The following is a 21,599-nucleotide window of genomic DNA, read 5'->3' on the forward strand; positions in this document are numbered from 1 at the left end:
AGTGGGTGGTCGAGTGTCACTCCGCTGGATGTGAATGATTAAATGATCTCTAGCTGGATTACTATTCCATATTCAAAATGGGAGATTTTTAAGCTTCATAAACAAATGCACTCATTTATGAGGGATTAACGGTAATCTCTCTATTTCTATCCTTTTTCCCCCTGTGCACCTCTCTCTCTCTCTGTTCCCTTTTCTGCCTCTTACTGCCTCAAACTGTAGTTTCTGACGTACTGCACTAATCTAAGTACTTTTACAGTTTCCTACTGCTGTGTTGCGGTCTAATCACACATCTTATCACATGCTTCTACTTTAAACAGACAGTAACAGACTGACAAAAATATGACAGGTTTTAAATCACCTTCTAGTTTTAATTTATTTTGAATCAGCAGTCAACCACAGAGGGTGTGAGGTAATCACTTAATAGATTACACAGCCTTGCTTTAACTTTTCTGTCCTCTTTTGGTCTCTTTAGTCTCTAATTTGTGTGGACATGGTATGTTGTACTCATGCCACATTGGTAAAAAACACAAGTCACATTAATTTCTTCTTTTATTCTCTTCATTTTCAAATAAAGTGATATCAGTCAATCAAGCGACCACGTTTCCCTCACCTATTTTCATCATGTACAGTATAAATACAGTAAATACAAACACACAAGCAGTTTTACATAAAAATGCAGTAATATGAAGAGAATGATTGTGTGGCTAAAAAAGTTATAAGTGTTCATGGTTGGTGTCATGGTCCTATTATGGGATGGCAGACTAGTCCACTAGAGTGGAAAAAGATGAGAATGTTTTCCAGTTTGGGTGGTTCAGTGTGTCAGGTTTGTTCAGGCTCTCACAGCTCATCTTTGCCCGCTGTCACCCTGCCTCTTTCTTTGCTCTTCTCCTTCGATGCTTGGTTCCGAGCGTTCCTGCCGGGAGTGGCGCCGCCCTCTGCCTCCTCGTTGTCTTTTTTCACCACACTCTGTCCGTCTACTGCCCACATTGCCTCTGCCTCCTCTCGCTCCTGAGAGAATAAATATATTGAAAATATTGATTTAAATGTAGGGTGGCCACTTTGACATAAAAAGCAAGTTTGGAAAAGACTGATTACATTTATTCCTAGATTATTCTAGATGAATATTCTGTATTTAAATTGTTCTTGTTTTTCTAATGATAAATGATATTAGTGAGGAGGCAGCCTAACGTAGTTCTCCTCTAGTAAAGTGAGTCTATGTAGCTTTGGCTAAACAGAACCAAAGACAACTGTAGGGTAATGGTTAGTAATAAAACGTAAGGTAATGGTAGCACATGTAGAGAAGACTAATAAAGTCAGCAAACTGACTCAGCAATGTCCATTACACAGCAATATCTACGTAAACCTACCTAACTTTAGCTAGAACTAACCACCATGAGCTACTGATCATACCAGACCTAAGACCTACTAAGGTTGTAGCAAGGGTGTTTTCCATTGCTTGTGAATTCAACTTCATATTTTTAAGAAATAGAAAGTGTGTATACAGTACTGTGAAGTGTAAAATGAGTGAGGCTGTCTACATGATGCTAAACATTAGCCAGCTTTAAAGTGGGTTAGCATTAACTGAACTGTAACTATTTCAAGATTATTTTTGGCTTTACTAATAAACAGCTCCTGGTATTTCTGCTATTTGTACAAATATATGATAAACCTAAATGACACTGATGTGGAGTGATCAAGGGCTGGGCATTGTGAGTGCCAAAACAAGAAAACAACCACCAGATTTGCATTGCACTCCAGCTGGTCTCGTTACCCAACTCTGGTGTCACGACATTAACAACCACGGGACTGCAGACAACTGGTCCAACCTGAAGAGGAGGACACTGCTGCGTGTGGTCGTAATGCTCACCATGTCCCTGTAGAGCTTCTCCTTGGTAAACCAGAGGGCCAGCGTGCACCGCCGGCCACTGGTCACTGCGGTAACACCATGTGGATTTACTGGACCTGACGAGAAGCCCACCAGTCGACCGCAGCTGGGTTTTACTCGAGCCTGGAGACATGAAGTAGGAGGGAAAAGGTTAAGGGAAGTGAGATCAGACCAAATCTTGGATTAAGGTTGAAAAGTGACTTACTGTTACTGTCTTGGCATCCCTGTTAGTAAAGAACAACTCTCCTCCATCAAAGTTGTCATTCAGGTAGAGAATGGCACTGTGAGAGAAATAGGTTTTGAGGTCTGTCATCCAGCAATAAAAACTTTAATTCTCAACACTAATAAAATAAACCCATTTTTCTTGTTTCCTTACTGATTATGATAATTTATGTGTACCTGAGGTCTCTGTGTATGAATGCTGGCGGTTCCCTCCAGCACTGATTGGTCTCTGGCTCAAGGAGACAGTTGTCAACATGGACAGGGTGAGATAGGTCCATTCTGCCCTCCTGGTCACCTAAGGGCATCAAAATCAAACAAAAGATTTAACCTCCCAAAAGAACTTAACTTCACAATATAAAAGTCTATGAAAGCCTGTAGTTGTTCTAGTTCCACATGGTCAGCCCTATTCCATTTCCTTTGGCAAGTAATAATGATCTCCCTCAACAGAGATTTGGGTAATGTTGGTATTATTACCTGCGATAGCACTGCGGCAGACCAGGTGTGTGAAAGAGGTGAAGAGTCCTGAAGGGCTCCTGAAGTATGAGTGCAGCAGGTTTTTCACTCTCTCGCCCAGCTCATGTAACAGCCGGGCATCTGATTGGTTCACCAGGCCATCTTGAGCCAACTGGGAGAGAAGTTAAGGTTGTGTTAAAAAAAAAAAAAGCTTCATGAATTACAGTATGTTCAAGCATGGATCACCACTGCACACAAAGATAATATTGGTTCTTTAATTAATTCAAATTTAGTTTAGAGCAGAAAAGATTCATTGATCAGTTGTCAACCAATAAATTAAATTAAATCAAATTAAATAATATTTTATTTATTTTGAAAATTGATTATTTTTGAGCGATTTTTTATTAAGAAAATTTGAAAACTGATCTGCTTCCAGCTTCTGAAATATAAATATTTTCTAGTTTATTTACTTCTCTGTGACAGTAAACTGAATATATTTGAATTGTGGCCAAAACAAGACAATTGAGGATGTCATCTTTGGCTTTGGAAAACAATGATCAACATTTTTTACAATTTTCTGACATTTTATAGTCCAAACAACTAATTAATTATTTGAGAAAATAATCAATAAAAAATAATCGTTAGTCGGCCCTAATTTTGTTCATTAATTTGTAACACAGGTATTTTGGGTTCACTCAAAAATACGTCATATTTCTGCTCCCATCATCTCCCGTTCACCCACCTTTACAGACCTGAGGACAGTCAGGCCCTCAAACGTTTCATGAGGCGTGTGCGGAGACCGGCGTCCCCGGTAACCATCTCCAGCAGATGCTGCAGCCTATCAGAGGTGAGATGAAAGGATGGGTCAGAGGTCCTGTTTCTATTTAGAAGGCCTGACTCTTTAACAATCTGGACTTACTGTTGCTAACTGCAGTATTCTGTCACACTCCTTCTCAGTCATGACTCCGTCAAGTACTACGCGATTGGTCCCATTCATAACCTTGTCATCCATGGTGATGGTCACACCCACCTGATGGACTGGACCACCTGAAGAGAGGACAAATGAAAAAGGATTAGAGAGGAAATTGGTAAATTCTTAACTGCAATAGACTGAAACAAGAGGGTGAACTGATTTTATCACCTGCAAAAAATCCACTGTCATCCACCTCCTCTTTCTGCTCTTGCTCTTTCACTTTCTCATTTATTTTCTCTTTTTCAGTTCTGAAAGTGAAACAATACTGAGTTGACTTTAAAATGCACTTTTACTAAAGTTTTTGGCACCAAATGGATTCCCTTCTGTCATTCCCACCTCCAACGATCCCTCAGTGATTCAGGTACAACATTTTCTGGAGTCCAAAGATCCTGAACGGAAAGCAATCAATAAATTTGTGGATGTAATTTTGTTTCAAAATAGTGTTCATTTACTATCAGTACTTACTGGGTCGGTGAAACTGAAGTCAAGGTTCTCCATACCAAAATACAGTAGCTTCTTCTCCTCCAAAGCACGACTAATGTATCTCACAATCTCCTGTGTGACCAAAAATGAACAAAAGTAAGACAATAAAATAGATATTTGAAGTCTGTGTGTCTGAATTCACAGTTATTCCTCACTTCTTATTTAAGTAAAAACATAAAAGGAACTTAGATTGTACCCACCATAGTGGTGATTTTAATGCAACAGACATTAATTGGTACCTGAGCAGGCTGCGTGCCCTGTGATTCAGTGTCTCCTCCTAGTGTCTCATAGTAGAGCTGCAGGTTGTCTAAGGAGTCCTTGTCAGAGGGGTAAAACAGGAGAAGAGAGCGAAGCGTCTGCACTGCTCCACTAATATCACCAGCTGTATGGAAACAGGCATGCAAAATAAGGGGGAGTGGCACATAAGGTGTCAAAAATCCTTGTGGTATGATAGGTAAAGACAATTCAGAGAAAGATACACATACACTGTATTGTAACATTGAATGATCATGAAAAATAATAATTAAGTTTGACCTCCGAACCCTGACCTTTAAACTGTGCAATATGCAGATGCTCCAGCTGTATTGGCAGGAAGTCCTCCTGAGAAGAAATCCTTCCGGGTCTTGTGGCTACCTGAGTCACACATGACTGCCGGCACGAGAGCAGGGAGAGGGAAAGAGCTAGACGGAAAAGAAAAGTAGTGACAACGGGTCCTTTCCATTCTCTTTCTGCAGTTGGGAGTGGCCATTGTTGTTGTTTTTTACCTGCAGCCTTCTCGAACACGCCATCAACACTGTCCACTCCCCTGTCCTCTGGCAGCCTCTGAGAGGCCACCTCACACTGCACCCTGCACTCGTCTGTCTGCCGCAGTGTTTCATTCACAGATGCTTTCCATTTCGCTGCTGCTTGCACCCAATCAGAGGAGGCCTCATACTGAACTGCAGAATCATAAAGGATCTGGGTTTGATGAAACGTATAGAGAGAATAATATAGTTACATACACTGTATATACTAAGACTTTTTCTGTTAATTGAAAAAAACATGGTGGACAAATTTTAAGACATGTCATTACATGGACCGTTCAAACCCTCTGAATCATGTTATAACACGTGTTTCTGAATAGACAAAATATGTTGCTCAGGCAGAGATCTTCAATAAATAAAACCAGGGTTGGAATACATGCTTGGATAAGAGAAAGTGAAGGTGAGAGAGGAATTCAGCCCCTCAAGCCCCATGGCTGTCTTTCCACACTCACATCTACAAAATACTTCTCTGCAACAGAGAAGACTCTCCCATACCACCTGCTGATGTTGTCCCAATAGAACAGTTCTGTTTACCCGAATAAAATTACATACTTGGCCCATAGAAAGTGACGAAATGAACCAAAACATTTAAATATTAATCCCTTCCCTAAACAGTAGTAAACAAATAGTATGTCTATGGTAAACTGGACTTTCTGAGAATTATATATTATGTATAATGGTAGTCTTCCCCTTTAGCGTTATTTTGTAAATGAAAAGACAAACCAGTACAGTTTATCTACTTTACACTGCATGATTTCTGGGTATGTAAATATAATTCCATTCCCCTGTCCTTACAAAGACATCACCTCTCCTTCCTCACCCAGTGTTTCTCATTCTCAAGCGCTCTGTCCTGGAAGGCATCCTCAGTTACTCCCTCCATCCGTCTGTACTTCTCAATGTTGTTCCTCATCTCTAAGTGACTCGGGTTGGCCACAAAGTAGGTATAAGCTGCTGATGCTGCCTTCTGCAACTTTTCCAACTGATGTGCAGGAAGCAAAGAGTAAATTGTGTTAGAGAATCACAGCATATACATTGAGCTGTATGCCACTAGATGTCACTTTGAAATAAAGATAATATATATGTCTGTCAGAACTAATGATAAATTAACAATTATTGGCATATGGCTACCTGAAGAATAGCCACAGTACCTTGTAGTATGTGACCTGCAGGAAGTTGTAAGGGTTGCGAGAGCTGAATTCATATTCTATGTCAGTAGAAACTGGGAGCTGTCCTGCGGGTGTGACAGATCGTCCAATACAGAACCTCAAACATTCAGCTCTCTGCTGCACCCAATCAAAGCTCCAGAGGTCCCACAGGCTCCCCTCTTCAACATCTAACAATACAGAAAACAAGAATCCCTTTCGGGAGTCAAATATACCATTGAAAATGTTCTATCCTTTATTCAAAAACAATAATGTCTAAAGAATAAACATAATTAATGCATTGTCAACATGTGGCGTATGAATGGAGCAGCTTGTGTTTAAAATCTACAAACTATACATTGGTAAAGAGTTTAATTGATAAAAAATGTGATTTTTAAAGTAACAAACCTTATTACCGTTTATGTTTTTATACTTATTTTTGATTTTGCGATGTACTTGTCTTCTGCTCTTAAGGTCATACTCAGAAACTAAGAATCATGGAAGCTGCCAGCGACTCTAATCTAGTTTCCCACCTGTAATTATCCTTCAGTCAGTTTGGCTAACTGCTAGAATCCATGCTAGGAAAAGTAAAGGAAAACTGCTAAATGTGATAATGTTTGACTTTTGACTTATTATTATTATTATTATTATTATTTATTATCAAAATAAAGGCTGAAAATGCCACCAAAAAATACTTGAATGTATGCATTCAAACAGGTCAGTGGTTCCCAAGGTAAATGTAAATGTACTGCAAAATGATATTTTGGCTTATGAGTTTTTCTTTGGAAACAATTGATTACATTCAGTTCTGTCTTTAGGCCTCAAAAAATCTTCATAGAATGAACTGCTGTGCTGTGTAGCATGAAACTTGAAGGATCGCAGGCTCAAAAGTTTGGAAACAGGCATAAAACTGACTGTGCTGTATCATTTAAATGTGAATTGAATGTATTCATTGCCCGTGTAGATTAAGGAATTACTAATAAATAACTAATGAACAAGACCATAGTAAATTGGCACACCACCGACTCCATTGCAGTACACCCACCTACTACACTACGCCCCCCCAAACACAAACACAACATATTTTAACTTACCCAATTTATTGAACGCCTCTCTCCCTGCTGCCACACAGTCATCATGACATTGCCTGCGGACTCTAAACAGTGACTCCTTGGTCACGATGGCTTTCTCCAGCAGCTCCGCAGCCTTTACCCATTCCTCACCAAAATATGAACGTACTCCACTGTAATACAAGAAATCATACGGCTGCAGCAGTGACAAAACATTGGAGCTGCCTCTACCCGGGGTTGCTGAGGTAACATTAAGTAAAGCTATAATAATAAAATGAATCGCCACGTATACAGTAAAATGATCAGAGTGCAGCGCCATGGTCCAAGAAACAAACCCTGTGGAGGAGTGAGTCGGAGTTGGGTGAAGGAGGGACTATGGAAATATTTGGGGGATGCATTTGGAGAGCGCAATTCAGAAAGTTTCCTCCCGTTTGATTTAACATGATGTTATTACTTATACTCCACGTTAACATTTTCGACTGTTAATTTAGTTAGTTTAAATCGAGCTAAATGTGATTTATTTAGCTACATGTTTTGAGTTAATTAACACGGACTAGCTAGTGTTTACTGCTCGGAGTAGCTAGCTACTATCCAGCCAGCCATGTTGCAGTACGCCAATGTAGCCACGAGAGGAAGCCGTTGGTTCGGTTGAGTTCAACGGGCATTACCGTAAATATGCAAGTAAAAGAGGTTAAATTGATCTAAAATGCTTTGTAAAACCACAACGGTTGTATGTATTTTACACATTACGGTAACAAGCCGCAGCCACTCGGCGTGCGAGCAACTGAGTTTGTTCGGCCTTCCCTCAACACAAGGCAGCATCTCATGATTCATTCAGCCAAACACAGACAGCACTAGACGGGCTAGACAACGGACACTCTTCCGAGCCAGGGAATCATAGGGCTGGGGGTCAAAAGTAAGAAGAGCAAGTGTCCCACTGAAAGGAGGAACTAGCTAGCTAGTCATGGCAGAGGTTGGTGAGGTTTTGATGTCGGTTTTGTCCACGATTCGCGTTCCGAAGCCCGGGGACCGTGTCCACAAAGACGAATGCGCCTTGTCATTTTCCTCGCCGGTGAGCCATCTCCATTTACAAATCACAACGTTAGCCAAAAAACTGTGGTGTTTTATTGTTGATTCACTTCCAAGCTCTTTTGTCCTTGTTTAATGTAATGTTTGTTCAGTGCTGTTCTACTTTAGCGCACTGGCTTCCTACATTTTATACTAACTAACTAGCAAGCTAGCGTCAAGCTAAGCTAATAATGCACTGTAATGGAAACTTAACTTAGCTGCTCAAGCTTGTTAGCCAGCCAGTGCAACTGTATGCTGTCAAACTAGCTAGCAAGCTAACAGCCGTTTTATGATTGCGACTGTGGCGGGACTGTTTCACGCTTTTTATCGTATCATAGCCCACATTTTTATTTATTTTTATTTTCAATTTTTAGTTAGTTTCTCGTGGACTTAGATAACATTGAACCCGTGTTAAACTAATTTGCAATCGTTAGCAGGTTGACAGGAGAGCTAGTTTGCTAAAATATTGTACAGTAACTATTTGACATCCACGTTGCCTTTAATTTCCCAGATGTGTGTCACAATGGAGAAAGATAAGGTTGTAACATTTAACAGTTTAATTACCTGTGTTTTCTTTACAGGAAAGTGAAGGAGGTCTCTATGTGTGCATGAACAGTTTTCTTGGTTTTGGGAGTCAGTATGTGGACAGGTACCATGCCCGGACTGGCCAGAGGGCTTACTTACACATCACCCGGACTCGCAAGCCTAAGGTGGACACTTTATAACGCTTTACGATTTATTTTCCTTAAGACTATGGTCTATTCCACATGAACACAGTAAATTACATTTGCCACAATCTGCACCATCTCTTAACATGTCAAGTAAACTAATCTCAACAACACACTGATATATTTGTTATTCCCACAGAAGGAAGATGACAGTAACTCTGGATCTGGACACCCACCTAAGAAAAAGCCCACCAGATTAGCTATAGGTGAGTGCATGAGAGAGTATTTACACAAATGCAGATAAAACAGGCGTCCTCCTTTTGAGACTGACCTGTGTCTACCTCCCTTCTTTTTTTCTGGTCTGTCAAGGGATTGAAGGAGGGTTTGATCTGGAGCAGGAACAGTACGAGGAGGATGTTAAGGTGGTCATTTTACCTGACAGACAGGAAGTGACACCAGAGGACCTTGCTACCATGCCTGACGTTGTAAGAGAGCGGGTGAGATATTTTGTGTGTTTTCTGGCAAGAGAAATGTTATCATTCTGTTAAGATTCTGTCAGGCTTTTTACAATGGCAATACGCTACCCTACAATATTAGATGTGACACTGGTACAGTTTTGTTTATCACATTGTCAAAATATAGAAAACAGTTAAAAAAAAAAAAATTAATTACTTAGTGATTGCTCTCCTTAATAGACATGGCTCAGAGGTTTGCTGAAAACATGGATACAGATCTTTGACAAGTTAGTTGTCATACAATATATTGTACATATATTTCTTAATAGTAGAACATTGGGTAGGAATACAAACAGGGACATATGGATAATACATGTGTTACTTCTAAGATCAAATAATTGAGAAGTTTCATCATGAGCTGTTAATCAGGTCTAATTTGTTCCTGTATATTCATTTGCGGAGTCAAGGTGTCCCTGTCGATGACGGGTATCATGGCAGCCGACTCAGTGTCTCATGCTTTACAAGTTCAACAGTGGGATGGAGAAGTGAGACAGGAGTCAAGGCATGCCGCTGACCTTAAACAGCTTGACAATGGAGTCAAGATCCCTCCCAGGTAAGACATTATGTCACAGCTGTCCCTTGAATAAACCCACCCTGCAGTTCCGTCCAGATTAGAACTATATAAACAAAGCTTCTTATATATGGTTCTACATCGATGATTAATGGCAAATGTGAAATGTTCAGGCTATAATGCTTTTGAATTTAGGATCCACTTATCCATTATTGCATTGGTCCATTAGCGCTGTTGTGTCCCCAATAATACAAGTTAAAGTGGCGATTGCTTTTTAGTTTTATTACTCAAACCCTGCAAGATCTTCAAGGGCAGTGCAAGAGTCAAAAATGTCTTACTTACTCACTTTTTTTACATCCTAGTGGTTGGCGGTGTGAGGTGTGTGACCTCCAAGAGAATATTTGGATGAACCTGACGGACGGAAAATTGCTGTGTGGTCGCAGATATTTTGATGGGTCCGGGGGCAACAACCATGCCCTACTCCACTTCCAGGAGACCGGATACCCAATTGCTGTCAAACTTGGTACCATTACTCCCGATGGAGCAGGTAAACCGATGGCAGGATGATTTCTTGGTTGTCATAATGTTAAAGTCCAACTGAATAGAACTTGTCTCCATACATTTAATTACATTGTCATTTAATGACCGCAACCTGCTACACAACACAACCCAGATTAGCTTTTATGCTAAAGTCTCCTTCTTAAAGAACTTAAAAAAAAAAAAAAAAAAAAGACATGGATTATTCTCCTGAGCTTGTTACATGAGCCACTAATTAAACATTCACCAGGAAAAAAATGCATTGCTCACATCAATTTGCAGGCTAAAACCTACTCTGCTCAAGACATTAAACCGCATATAAACATACTTGCACTTTGCTTTGGTCCATTTAGATGCTGCTGTGGTTCTTACTCATCAATAATATTGCTTACAAGACACTGTCTGCTCATGTCTTTTAAGACACAGTGCAAGTTTGTTTTTCATTGCCATGTAATCACCACCTATGTTTTGTATGTCCAGATGTGTATTCATATGATGAGGATGACATGGTTCTGGATTCCAAGTTACCAGAGCACCTGGCTCACTTCGGCATTAACATGATGACCATGGAGAAGGTAAGTTCTGTGTTTCTGTTGTTTTTATTGGAAGCAGACTTTCTTTTTCAAAATCTGTTCAAATACATTTCCACTTGTTTGCTATGTTCAACATCGGATGACGTACTTGTAGATGGAAGTATTGCTCAACCCTCTTCTTTATGAATTAAGTGGTACAATAATATTGGATTTTCTTTCCTGTTGCCAGACATCCAGACACTTATGTCTGGCTATTCCTCATAGAGCAGCCCTTGATTTCATGGTATTACTAAGGGGTCTCAAATTCATGTCCAGTGCTAGAGAACCAATAGCACTCGTATGCCTGGCTGTTCTTTATTATTTGTTTATTTATTTTTTTCTTACCAGGACACAGTCTGATACTTTTGTGTATAATAAAATATTATTAAAGGATTATGATAGCATTATTACTGATGGACAATAATAATACACTTACTTTACAATGCATTTACTTTACATTTTCATATCTACCTTTTTTACACCTGTTTCTTCTCTATTTCTCTGCTGCCATTAATTTGTTTGTCACCTGCTTTTCTAATTATGCAGAGTGCAGACTACACAATTGTCAATGCCTAGATCCCTGTACCTCTCACTGTGTACTGAAATGTGTCTTGTCTTGGTAATGTATTGCTGCAAACACATAATTATGTTGCACAGACAGGGGGTGGAGGAATTGTGCTACAGTGGAGCAGAAGACAAAGTGCGGCACTTAGTGCTGTGATGATGGGTTTTGTCTGCTTGCTGTCATTACTACTTATTTATGTAAGAATTTATTAGTTTGTACTCTGCACCCTTAATTCTCTTATGACGTTGACTTCTCTGCTCTCAGACCGAGCGGACGATGACAGAGCTGGAGATTGCTGTGAACCAGCGTGTTGGGGAGTGGGAGGTGATCCAGGAGTCTGGGACCACCCTACAGCCCCTGTTTGGCTCTGGTTTAACTGGCATGAAGAATCTGGGCAACAGCTGCTACCTCAACTCTGTCATGCAAGTGCTCTTCACTGTTCCAGACTTCCAGAGCAAGTCAGTACCCTCTTTTACTCTTTTTAGCCCCCATCATTACCCCCCATCATCCTGTCCCTCCTAGTTGTTATGTTGATCATGTGATCATCTTATGGCAGACTGCAATAAAAAATATTGTTAACAAGTTGTAGTAGAGTTGAAATAATTATTCCTTTATTAACTAACATTTTTACACAGTCCAGCATTAAAAGTAAGATGATGAATGTAAAGAATATATCTCATATTCTTTTATTCATGCCTTGCAGGTACGTGTCTAACATCGACAAGATCATTGATGAAGCCCCAAGCGACCCCACCCAGGACTTTAAAACCCAAGTGTGAGTGTCCTCTGCTAGTGTCTGGTTATTTTCTATGGTCAGCTTATGTATTACCGTTAGATGCTCAAAAGCACTGCTCAGTGGTACGGCAGGAAAGCAAAGGCCCATGTTTGATAAAAGATTTCAAATTCCAAAGTGTTTTCTTCTGCATACCGCTTCTCCTTTAGCACAAGTTCCACACACGTGCATTCAAACACACAGCCTTTCTTTTTTCCCCCTTTTGTCTTAAAAATGCCATAGTCACAGTAGATGAAAGAAACCGTCCACATAAACACACACAAACACATTCGTAGTGTGCCAGCTGTCAGCCACAAAGCCGATTACAGATTATTTTACAGGCAGCTCCGTATTTAAATGTCATTTTTGTTTTTACTGTGGGTTATCCTCCAGAAAAGAAATGTTCTATTGATATTATGAGAGTTTACATAGACTTATACTGACACTTTGACTCTTGGTGTCATATTATCCCTTACCCATTGCAGACAAAAAGAGTTTTGCTTCAACTGTGTATAATCTAAACTGATAGAGCCTCCCATTGTGGAAACAAAAGTGAATCCTTACCCTGGTACTGCGCATGTGTATGTCGTATGCAGTAACTTGACACCTTTTGGCTGTCACTAATTTTTTTTAATTTTAAATTGAAACCTGCCAGATGTGAATATGGCCTAGTTCAACCAATATTTTTGCTGTACAACAACTTTTTTTTTTTTCTCCTTAGATGAGAAAGTACACATTCCACCATGTTATTTTAAAGCCAAAACTACATTTAAGCCTATATCCAAATCCCCCTCCTGTGTGAGACCCTGGTTTATTGTTGGATGTGCAGTTATGTCATCTTTGTTTGTTTATCATCACAGAGCCAAGCTCGGCTACGGTCTGTTGTCAGGAGAGTATTCCAAACCAGCACCAGACCATGGAGATGAAAATGCTGCGTCTGAACCTAGGGTAGGAAGAAACAATCAGTCACCATGGATTTACAAGTCTTAGCTTTAACAGATATCCATGGCACCTCTGGAATTTACAGTGCCTTGCGAAAGTATTCGGCCCCCTTGAACTTTTCAACCTTTTGACACATTTCAGGCTTCAAACATGAAGATAAGCCATTTTTATTTTTTGTCACCAACAAGTGGGACCCAATTGTGAAGTGGAACGAAATCTATTGGATATTTTAAACGTTTTTAGCAGTAGCGTGTTTGACAGTGGGGATGGTGTGTTGAGGGTGATGAGCTGTGTTACTTTTACGCCAAACATATCGTTTTGCATTGTGGCCAAAAAGTTCGATTTTGGTTTCATCTGACCAGAGCACCTTCTTCCACATGTTTGGTGTGTCTCCCAGGTGGCTTGTGCAAACTTTAGACTAGACTTTTTATGGATATGTTTGAGAAATGGCTTTCTTCTTGCCACTCTTCCATGAAGGCCAGATTGTGCAGTGTAACGACTGATTGTTTGTCCTATGGACAGACTCCCCCACCTCAGCTGTAGTTCTCTGCAGTTCATCCAGAGTGATCATGGGCCTCTTGGCTGCATCTCTGATCAGTCTCTCCTTGTCTGAGCTGAAAGTTTACAGGGACGGCCAGGTCTTGGTAGATTTGCAGTGGTCTGATACTCCTTCCATTTCAAAATGATCGCTTGCACAGTGCTCCTTGGGATGTTTAAAGCTTGGGAAATCTTTTTGTATCCCAATCCGGCTTTAAACTTCTCCACAACAGTATTACGGACCGGCCTGGTGTGTTCCTTGGTCTCCATGATGCTCTCTGCGCTTTCAACAGAACCCTGAGACTATCACAGAGCAGGTGCATTTATACAGAGACTTGATCACACACAGGTGGATTCTATTTATCACCATCAGTCATTTAGGACAACATTGGATCATTCAGAGATCCTCGCTGAACTTCTGGAGTGAGTTTGCTGCACTGAAAGTAAAGGGGCCGAATAATTTTGCACGCACCACTTTTCAGTCTTTTATTTGCTAAAAAAGTTTAAAATATCCAATAGATTTCGTTCCACTTCACAATTGTGTCCCACTTGATTGTTCACAAAAAATAAAAATGTTATATCTTTATGTTTGAAGCCTGAAATGTGTCAAAAGGTTGAAAAGTTCAAGGGGGCCGAATACTTTCGCAAGGCACTGTACTCTCAGAAATAAGCGAGAATGTGGTCCATCTAATGTTAGCCCTCATCGTTGACTAATCTGACTGTTCATGCTTTCCTTGCAGGGAGACCAGATCGGTATAGCACCACGAATGTTTAAAGCACTTGTTGGGCGGGGCCACCCAGAGTTCTCCACCAATCGACAACAGGATGCTCAGGAGTTTTTATTGCACTTCATAAACATGGTGGAGGTAATGTAGCACTCTCACTAGGGTAGGGTGATGTCCCCTAAATTGGCAGTTGACAATGTTTATAGTAAAATGTAAGACGTCTACTCTAATGGGCTAACTGTTGACATAGAAACAATCAGACATACATTTTAATGCCCTCTGTAAATAGACAGTATTACACGCTGCTGCTGGTAGAGGCAGTACATTACAACTTGACCCACTTTCACTTAACTACGGTGCCATAAAGTCTAGACTCAATTAGATCTCTGTGATCTTCGTAATGACAGTACAGTGGCACATTTGCATTTAACAGAGCAACCGTAATAACCTAATATACCATCATTAATGAGATTAAACTACATTCTCGGTTATATTTGCAGTGAAAAACGCAGTAAACAGAAGCATAACTCTTGTAGCGGACATGAACAGATGCGCAATATTAGCTCACACATGAAATAGCACCCTCGTGAATTAGCCTACTGTTGCTAACGTACGTTCATAAATCCGACATAACATCGTCAGCAGACTTACTTATCGATGCAAGCACACAGTAGTATTCACAAAGTTAGTCCAGTACGTTGCTAGTCCAGGTAGAGTGAGCTACTATACTGACAAGGAGAGAGAGAGACTGTATCAATACAAATGGGTTGCACGTAAGGTGGGAAAGTAGCTTCCACTTAAAGGACAGCACAGCACAAAGCCTGACGCAAGTGTATTTTAATTTTTTTAATTTAATTTCAGTTGTCAAATTCCCGTCCACTAGGATTAGCGTGTGTCTGACAGGTTGGGGGGCGTGGCATCATGATGGACGATGATATCATCCATCATCAACCCTAACTCTCACTCTGCTCTTCTTTTTCGTCCCCAGCTTTTCTCTAATATTATTATTTCTTTTCACCAACAGAGAAACTGTCGCTCTGGGTCCAACCCATCTGAAGCCTTTAGGTTCCTGGTGGAGGAGAGGATTGTGTGTCAGCAGTCACAGAAAGCCAAGTACACGCAGCGGGTGGATTACATCGTTCAGCTGCCTGTGCCAATGGACCAGGCTACCAACACAGGTAAAGGGCTGACGACATACAATGTCCAACTTATTCTCCAATTTTAAACATGATCAGGGGTATGAGCTGTGCTCAACGTGGGGTGCGAGGCACAGTGCAGCAGCCATAGGTTTATGTCACCAACATGCTCCAGGTAGAAAGTGCTGGGAATTTTGATAAACAAATTGAACTCTGTTAAGGCTATTTGTGAGTTACATGTTCTGTTATTACAAAAAAGACCTTGACAGATGTCTTGAGGAGACTATATGTCCTTAATGAAAAGTTATTATTGATTTAGTATTGCACTTCTATAAAGTTGAGGTGATTTTACTTTGAAAACGTCTACAGCGCCACAGAGAAAATTTGTTTTTGTATGGGCTGTGCAGAAATCCTCATGACAAGTGAACTGATCTTCATCTATCTATAAATCGGGATATCTCTGTGCACATGCACAGTACAGCAGTTCCGTTTTTATTTCAATTAAAGATATTTTTCTTATGTATAGATACATACATACATTTGCTTTGTATCCTGAGTTGTATTAATACTTTTAGAACAATTTATTGATTTGTTGTGTGCAAGTTCTTTCTTAACCTTGACATCTTATCTAACAGAAGAGCTTCAGGAGGCAGAACGCCGACGTGAAGAGGGGGACTCGTCAGCCCCCACAGTGCGTGCACAAATCCCCTTCACAGCTTGCATGGCGGCCCTCAGTGAACCAGAGATCCTCGCAGACTTCTGGAGCTCGGCTGTGCAGTCCAAGACTACTGCTACCAAGTATGAGAGAGACAGCAACTCATACTTAAAGTGATGAAACAAATCTTAAATATATTTAGTAATATCAACTTTTGTCTCATTTGTCAGAACGACCCGCTTTGCCTCTTTTCCCGACCACCTGGTCATCCAGATTAAGAAGTTCACCTTTGGCCTTGACTGGGTGCCCAAGAAACTGGGTGAGCTAAGATATTATAAAATGATTCTGTTGGTAAGACAGTTATTTTTCTTGCTCTACATAAAAGTTTGTTTATTCCCACCACAGATGGTAATTGCTCACTGGGACACATTGGCCCATGTTATAGTCTGAGGGAACTTGTATTAAAACTTCTGAAAATAAACAGGAATTCATTTTGACTCACCATCATTTGTCATTTTTACCGACCAGGCACAATAGTTGTACCTGATTGACAAGTCTGTGTCTGTTACTACTTTCTTTTGCCTCTCATAATCGTAAAGCTTATGGGTATATTTAGTCATGACACTGTAATTTACATGCCTCGCTCTGATTAAATCTTGTTCCAACTACGAATATGCTGATTTCCTAAGCAACATGTTAAAATGCATTAAAGTTAAATCACAGAGATTTGGGAGCCATTGATGGTTACTACTATCATTTACTCCATTTTGTTTTAAGTGCTTTTATGTAGTTTAGTGGAGTAGAGAACAACTCTGTTTTTCCTTTTCTGGGGAAATCCAAAAGTGTGCTAGGTTGTTGCTTGTGCACGTGTTGCAACCCCAAGATTGTCTTGGGGAGACACAGTAACGTTAGACTATATATCGGAAGTCACTTTTTAAAATGTTTTCAATCTTTTATTAACAGATATAAAGCCGATTGTTAACTGGCCCTGACAATTCCGAACCAACGAGCCTGAAGTAGAAATAAAATCACACTAACTAACCAACAAAAACAATAGTACGGTAATAATAAAAAAGTAGTAAAACTACAGATTATCCTTGCAAGGTGTTTGTTGAAACAAAAAAACAATAACTTGGGATAGTTAACTGACTAATCAAAGTTTGTCAGTGAAGACTTATGTTTCTGGCATTAACCTGGCAGCAACATACAAAAGAGCTATGGATTAAGTCTTGACAAAATAGCTTACAAGTGCATCTCCTCAGCTGATCTTTACCCGCAGATGACAGGTATGGGGAACAATTTCACCAGCCAATAGCATGCTGGAGGAGGACCCCGAGGTTTTACACAAAGTTGAACTTTTTTTAACTTCCCCATATAGTGCCGCAGGACACCTTGTTTTAAAACATTGTTTGTAAAGATAAGGTATGAAAAACAAACATATGGAGTAAAGTGGATTATGTGTACTTGTTCATTTTCTTCTGTGCAGATGTGAGCATCGACGTTCCTGATACTCTGGACCTGAGCCCGCTAAGGGCAACCGGCCAGCAGCAAGGGGAAGAGCTTCTACCAGAGGTGGCCCCACCTCCACTCATGACCCCAGATGTGGAGGTTAAAGGTATCCTGGGTTTCCATGGCAACGAGGAGGACGACTCTCTCTACTCCCCACTACTGTGTTAGTCTGTCTGTCTTTTCTGCTCTTTTCCTTCTTCCTCTGTGATGCTCTTATTTGTCAACCCTTGTTTCCTCCTTCACTTCTTTTCTGCCTTTCTGTTTTCGTGCCTCCTTCTGTTGCCTTATTATTTGATAACTTTTGCAACATGTGAAGTGATTTGAGTTACATTTCAATTTAAAGTAATAGTTTCTGTTTTTTCATGTATAAGTTTCTATATTTTATTTTTAGATTTTGTTTATATGTTAACATGTTAATATTAAGAAAGTGCTCAGGGCACAAAAATAATGTTTTTTCTTTTGTAATTGACACAAAAAATGTAAGACCGGCAAACAAAGAATGTGAAATGTACAACGTACCTGCCAAGTAATTTCAAGTTTTTCCTTTCAACACATTCAGCTCCAGTCCTTGATGACTCCACTGTGTCCCAGTTATGTGAAATGGGATTCCCACTGGAGGCCTGCCGGAAAGCAGTGTACTACACTGGAAACACTGGAATTGATGCTGCCATGAATTGGATCATGGGCCATATGGATGACCCAGGTGTGCAGAGCAATGGGGAATTACCAGAAAGCAAGTCATCAATCAGTCTGATCGCTACTCTCACTCTCACTTACGTTCTCTTCTTTCTGATTGGCTGCAGACTTTGGGTCCCCCCTGGTGTTGCCAGGCTGCAGCTCCGGCCCCGGGACCACACCCACAGAGAGCCTCTCTGAGGAGCACCTGGCAACCATCGTCTCCATGGGCTTCAGCCGAGACCAGGCAACTAAAGCGCTTCGAGCCACGGTTAGAATCAAACTCCTTTTGTTAGCGATGGAGATTTGACTAATTTCATATGCCACTAGTCTAAAAGTAAATATATGGAAATACAAGCACAGCTGCTTTTATTTAGACAGTATTGTTGGCAAGTTTGGTCATTGTGTGAGAGACTAACCAGTTGTTGGCCTTAAGAACTTAATAAGAATAAGTAGCATGATTCAATTAAAGTTGCAGTAAGCTGTCTCAGAAGCACTGGTGAGAGATCTGTCTTAGGTTGTAATTACTGTATATGGTACAAAAATAATTTACATTAGCCACCACAGTTTTGCTTATATGTCCAAATAAAACATCCTAAAATACAAAAAAAAAAAAAAAAAAACCGGTATGTCATAGTTGAGCACTGCTGATAAATGAGAATAGCAGACAAAACACAGAAAAACCTGTAGCTAACACAAATTTGCGTATGGCCATATTTTGGCTTCTACTGAAGCAGTTTTGGAGGGTTATTAAGGCTTAAAATAGTTGCAGATCAAAATTTACATTAAAAAAATAGTGAACTAGTTGGACCAAAAGCTGCAGGTACCAGTTTGGGTTTAGGTACTCGTCGTTAGCCACAGTACCAGTCGCATGTTGAAGCAGTGAAAAGACTTTAGCAGCATAGCTCTGGTCTTTCTGTTGTAATATTACAGTTGCCTCTCTTATAGAGGTGAATGCATCTAATGTATCTTGCAATGTTTTTATAATCTGACTGACTTCTGGTCCTCTAACTTGGATAATGTTCCACTTAAAAATCAAAACTAACTCTTTGTCTCCATTTCTCTAATATTGTCTCCTTTACTTGTGTTTGTTTCACAGAGTAATGTCCTAGACCGGGCAGTGGACTGGATCTTCTCCCACCTGGATGACCTGGAGTCCATGGATGTGTCTGAAGGTGGTCGCTCGGCCGCAGAGAGTGAGGGTGGCAGGGATCCTCCGCCTGGACCTCGTGTCAGAGACGGACCAGGCAGTGAGTCCCAAGGAGTAGGATGAGAGAGGAGGCATTCAGAATGATCATGATATTAGTTCAATGATGTGTTCACAAACATGAAATGTAGACAGCAGCAACATTGCAAATAATTTGTTCTTTAAGCAATAATATTAATAATTTGATTATATATTTTATAATATATATCTTATATTATACTCATGGTTGCTCTCCTTTATCCAGAGTATGAGCTTTTTGCGTTCATCAGTCACATGGGGACGAGCACAATGTGCGGCCACTACGTCTGTCACATCAAGAAGGATCAGCAGTAAGTATTTTTTTGCACTTGTGTTTCTGGCTTCCAGGGATACTTTGCTGTTTCAAAGCCTCAGTATGTCATTTAAAAGTCAGAACTGTTTAGATCCTTTCAGAAAATTCTTTTCATGCACATCCCATGATCTGAAAGAAACAAAAACTGTCGTCTCATAAGTTGTATGCCTGTTGTTCTCTAATCAGTTTATTTATTCATTAAATGTCTTTAAAAAAACCGTAGTCTAATGTAATGTACCGGTAGTAGCTAGTTCTACGCTGCCTCAGCAGGGGGCACCATACTCCAGGTCTTGTCTGAACAATAATAGCTGCTTATATAACAAAGTATTAACTTGTCAACAAACTAAGGTTTAAATGCTTTATATCCACTATTTAAAATGCCAGATTTGTTTTAAATTTTTTTATAATAATAATAATGATCCAATCTGAGCTGATCGATGCTTCTTCAAACAAATAATTGACCTAAGATTGTTAAAAAAAATAATACCATTTTGTGTTCTACAATGTTGTTGGTCATTTGGGAAAAGCAGGTGTCACTTTACAGAAGTTGGGATGTTTTATGTCAAAATAAGACCCATGGATGATGAGTGGAAATATACATAATGACATCCATAACCTGTCTGTTATAAATTAGCTCTCTGTGAACTGAGTGATCTCTCTATTTAACAGGTGGGTCATCTTCAACGATCAGAAGGTGTGCGCTTCAGAGAAACCTCCCAAAGACCTGGGATACCTCTACTTTTACAGGAGAGTGGCCGAATAGACAAGGGAGTGCTACACGGGGGGGGGTGAAGCTGAGTAATGTGGACGCTAACACAAACACAAAGGACACCATTCATAGTCGCACCCCACCAAGTTCTTACAAATGCCCTGGCATGCTTCACAACTGATAAAAGTGTAAATAAATCTGTCTGATTGCATATATACACGGTTACATAAATTGGTGCAGATGTACAGATAAGGTGTAAGGAGATTTTTCCTTTTGATCCGTTGATTACAAACCATGGGCCTGTTCAGAGAATCAGATTCAGTTCGTTACCTGGACAGCTATGCTTAGTAAAACCATTTGAAATATGTTAAAACACCTGTTCCATGTTTTACTGATTTTACTAGCAATTTTATCCAGATAATTTAGAAAACCTGCTTCAATGAAACCGAAGGGTTCCTATGTCCATTCACTCTTCATGTAACAATCACCTTCGTCCATGACTATTGATTTCCACTGCCATCAGTAGTCACTGCCCCTTCCCATCAAAATGAGTGACTTCCACCCCCCCCTCTTCTTTTATTGGATGGTTGCAGTTTGGTGTCACCCATTTAGACGGGTACCAACTCCTCCTCCACCAGTTTCAGTGAGGAAGTTAAAAAAAACCTGTTGAACATCCATGAAGAGCGGAAATGTCAGTAAATCAAACAAATATATAACCGCTCAAATGTATGTGATAAAAAGGAAATAAAAAATAAAGTCTAAACACCAAATGTACTTGTATTTTCTCTGAAGTATGCCGAGGGTGATATCTGGGGAATTTGTTTTATTTTGTTTTTATTTTGCAAACAAATCCTTGTTACTTCTGCTGTGACAAATAAAGAATTGTCTTTCTGTCAGTCTGCCTTTTTTCTTTTTTCAACGAGTCGTCTTTAAC

General features: G+C 40.0%; 2 protein-coding genes across 4 annotated transcripts; one reads left to right on the forward strand and one right to left on the reverse strand.

Annotated features, from left to right (window-relative positions):
• Positions 1–371: 371 nt before the first annotated feature.
• Positions 372–7,607, reverse strand: p3h3 (prolyl 3-hydroxylase 3). Its single transcript, XM_032518658.1, has 16 exons — positions 7,056–7,607; positions 5,968–6,152; positions 5,640–5,798; positions 4,781–4,973; positions 4,565–4,696; positions 4,256–4,398; positions 3,999–4,088; positions 3,870–3,922; positions 3,702–3,781; positions 3,480–3,607; positions 3,303–3,398; positions 2,582–2,732; positions 2,285–2,402; positions 2,091–2,166; positions 1,868–2,008; positions 372–1,008 (listed from the first exon to the last, which is right to left on the reverse strand). Exons 1-16 carry the CDS (start codon positions 7,348–7,350, stop codon positions 838–840), a joined length of 2,211 nt encoding a protein of 736 aa, XP_032374549.1. The 5' UTR covers positions 7,351–7,607; the 3' UTR covers positions 372–837.
• On the forward strand, positions 7,128–21,561 carry usp5 (ubiquitin specific peptidase 5 (isopeptidase T)). 3 transcript variants are annotated; one of them, XM_032518638.1, is made up of 20 exons: positions 7,128–7,276; positions 8,681–8,809; positions 8,967–9,033; positions 9,137–9,264; positions 9,690–9,835; positions 10,156–10,340; positions 10,811–10,905; positions 11,732–11,925; positions 12,171–12,242; positions 13,100–13,187; positions 14,459–14,584; positions 15,468–15,621; positions 16,215–16,377; positions 16,465–16,553; positions 17,721–17,906; positions 18,303–18,446; positions 18,547–18,689; positions 19,518–19,668; positions 19,870–19,954; positions 20,626–20,776. In XM_032518638.1, exons 2-20 carry the CDS (start codon positions 8,708–8,710, stop codon positions 20,717–20,719), a joined length of 2,412 nt encoding a protein of 803 aa, XP_032374529.1. In that variant the 5' UTR covers positions 7,128–7,276; positions 8,681–8,707; the 3' UTR covers positions 20,720–20,776. The 3 variants fall into 3 exon arrangements, with proteins under 3 accessions (XP_032374529.1, XP_032374527.1, XP_032374528.1); XM_032518636.1 differs by lacking the exon at positions 7,128–7,276 and adding an exon at positions 7,677–8,103 and having other exon boundaries at positions 20,626–21,561; XM_032518637.1 differs by lacking the exon at positions 7,128–7,276 and adding an exon at positions 7,692–8,103 and having other exon boundaries at positions 17,721–17,849.
• Positions 21,562–21,599: the final 38 nt, after the last annotated feature.

The sequence above is a fragment of the Etheostoma spectabile genome, chromosome 6 (assembly GCF_008692095.1).
Source record: "Etheostoma spectabile isolate EspeVRDwgs_2016 chromosome 6, UIUC_Espe_1.0, whole genome shotgun sequence".
Classification (NCBI taxonomy): Eukaryota; Metazoa; Chordata; class Actinopteri; order Perciformes; family Percidae; genus Etheostoma; species Etheostoma spectabile.

Coding starts and splice junctions, on each gene's coding strand:
- usp5 (XM_032518636.1), top strand. CDS start 7,996: ATGGCAGAGGTTGGTGAGGTTTTGATGTCGGTTTTGTCCACGATTCGC. Junction 10,906..11,731: donor ACATGATGACCATGGAGAAG/GTAAGTTCTGTG, acceptor CTCTGCTCTCAG/ACCGAGCGGACGATGACAGA. Junction 16,378..16,464: donor TCCAAGACTACTGCTACCAA/GTATGAGAGAGA, acceptor CTCATTTGTCAG/AACGACCCGCTTTGCCTCTT.
- p3h3 (XM_032518658.1), bottom strand. CDS start 7,350: ATGGCGCTGCACTCTGATCATTTTACTGTATACGTGGCGATTCATTTT. Junction 4,399..4,564: donor GCATATTGCACAGTTTAAAG/GTCAGGGTTCGG, acceptor GTTTCCATACAG/CTGGTGATATTAGTGGAGCA. Junction 3,399..3,479: donor GAATACTGCAGTTAGCAACA/GTAAGTCCAGAT, acceptor CACCTCTGATAG/GCTGCAGCATCTGCTGGAGA.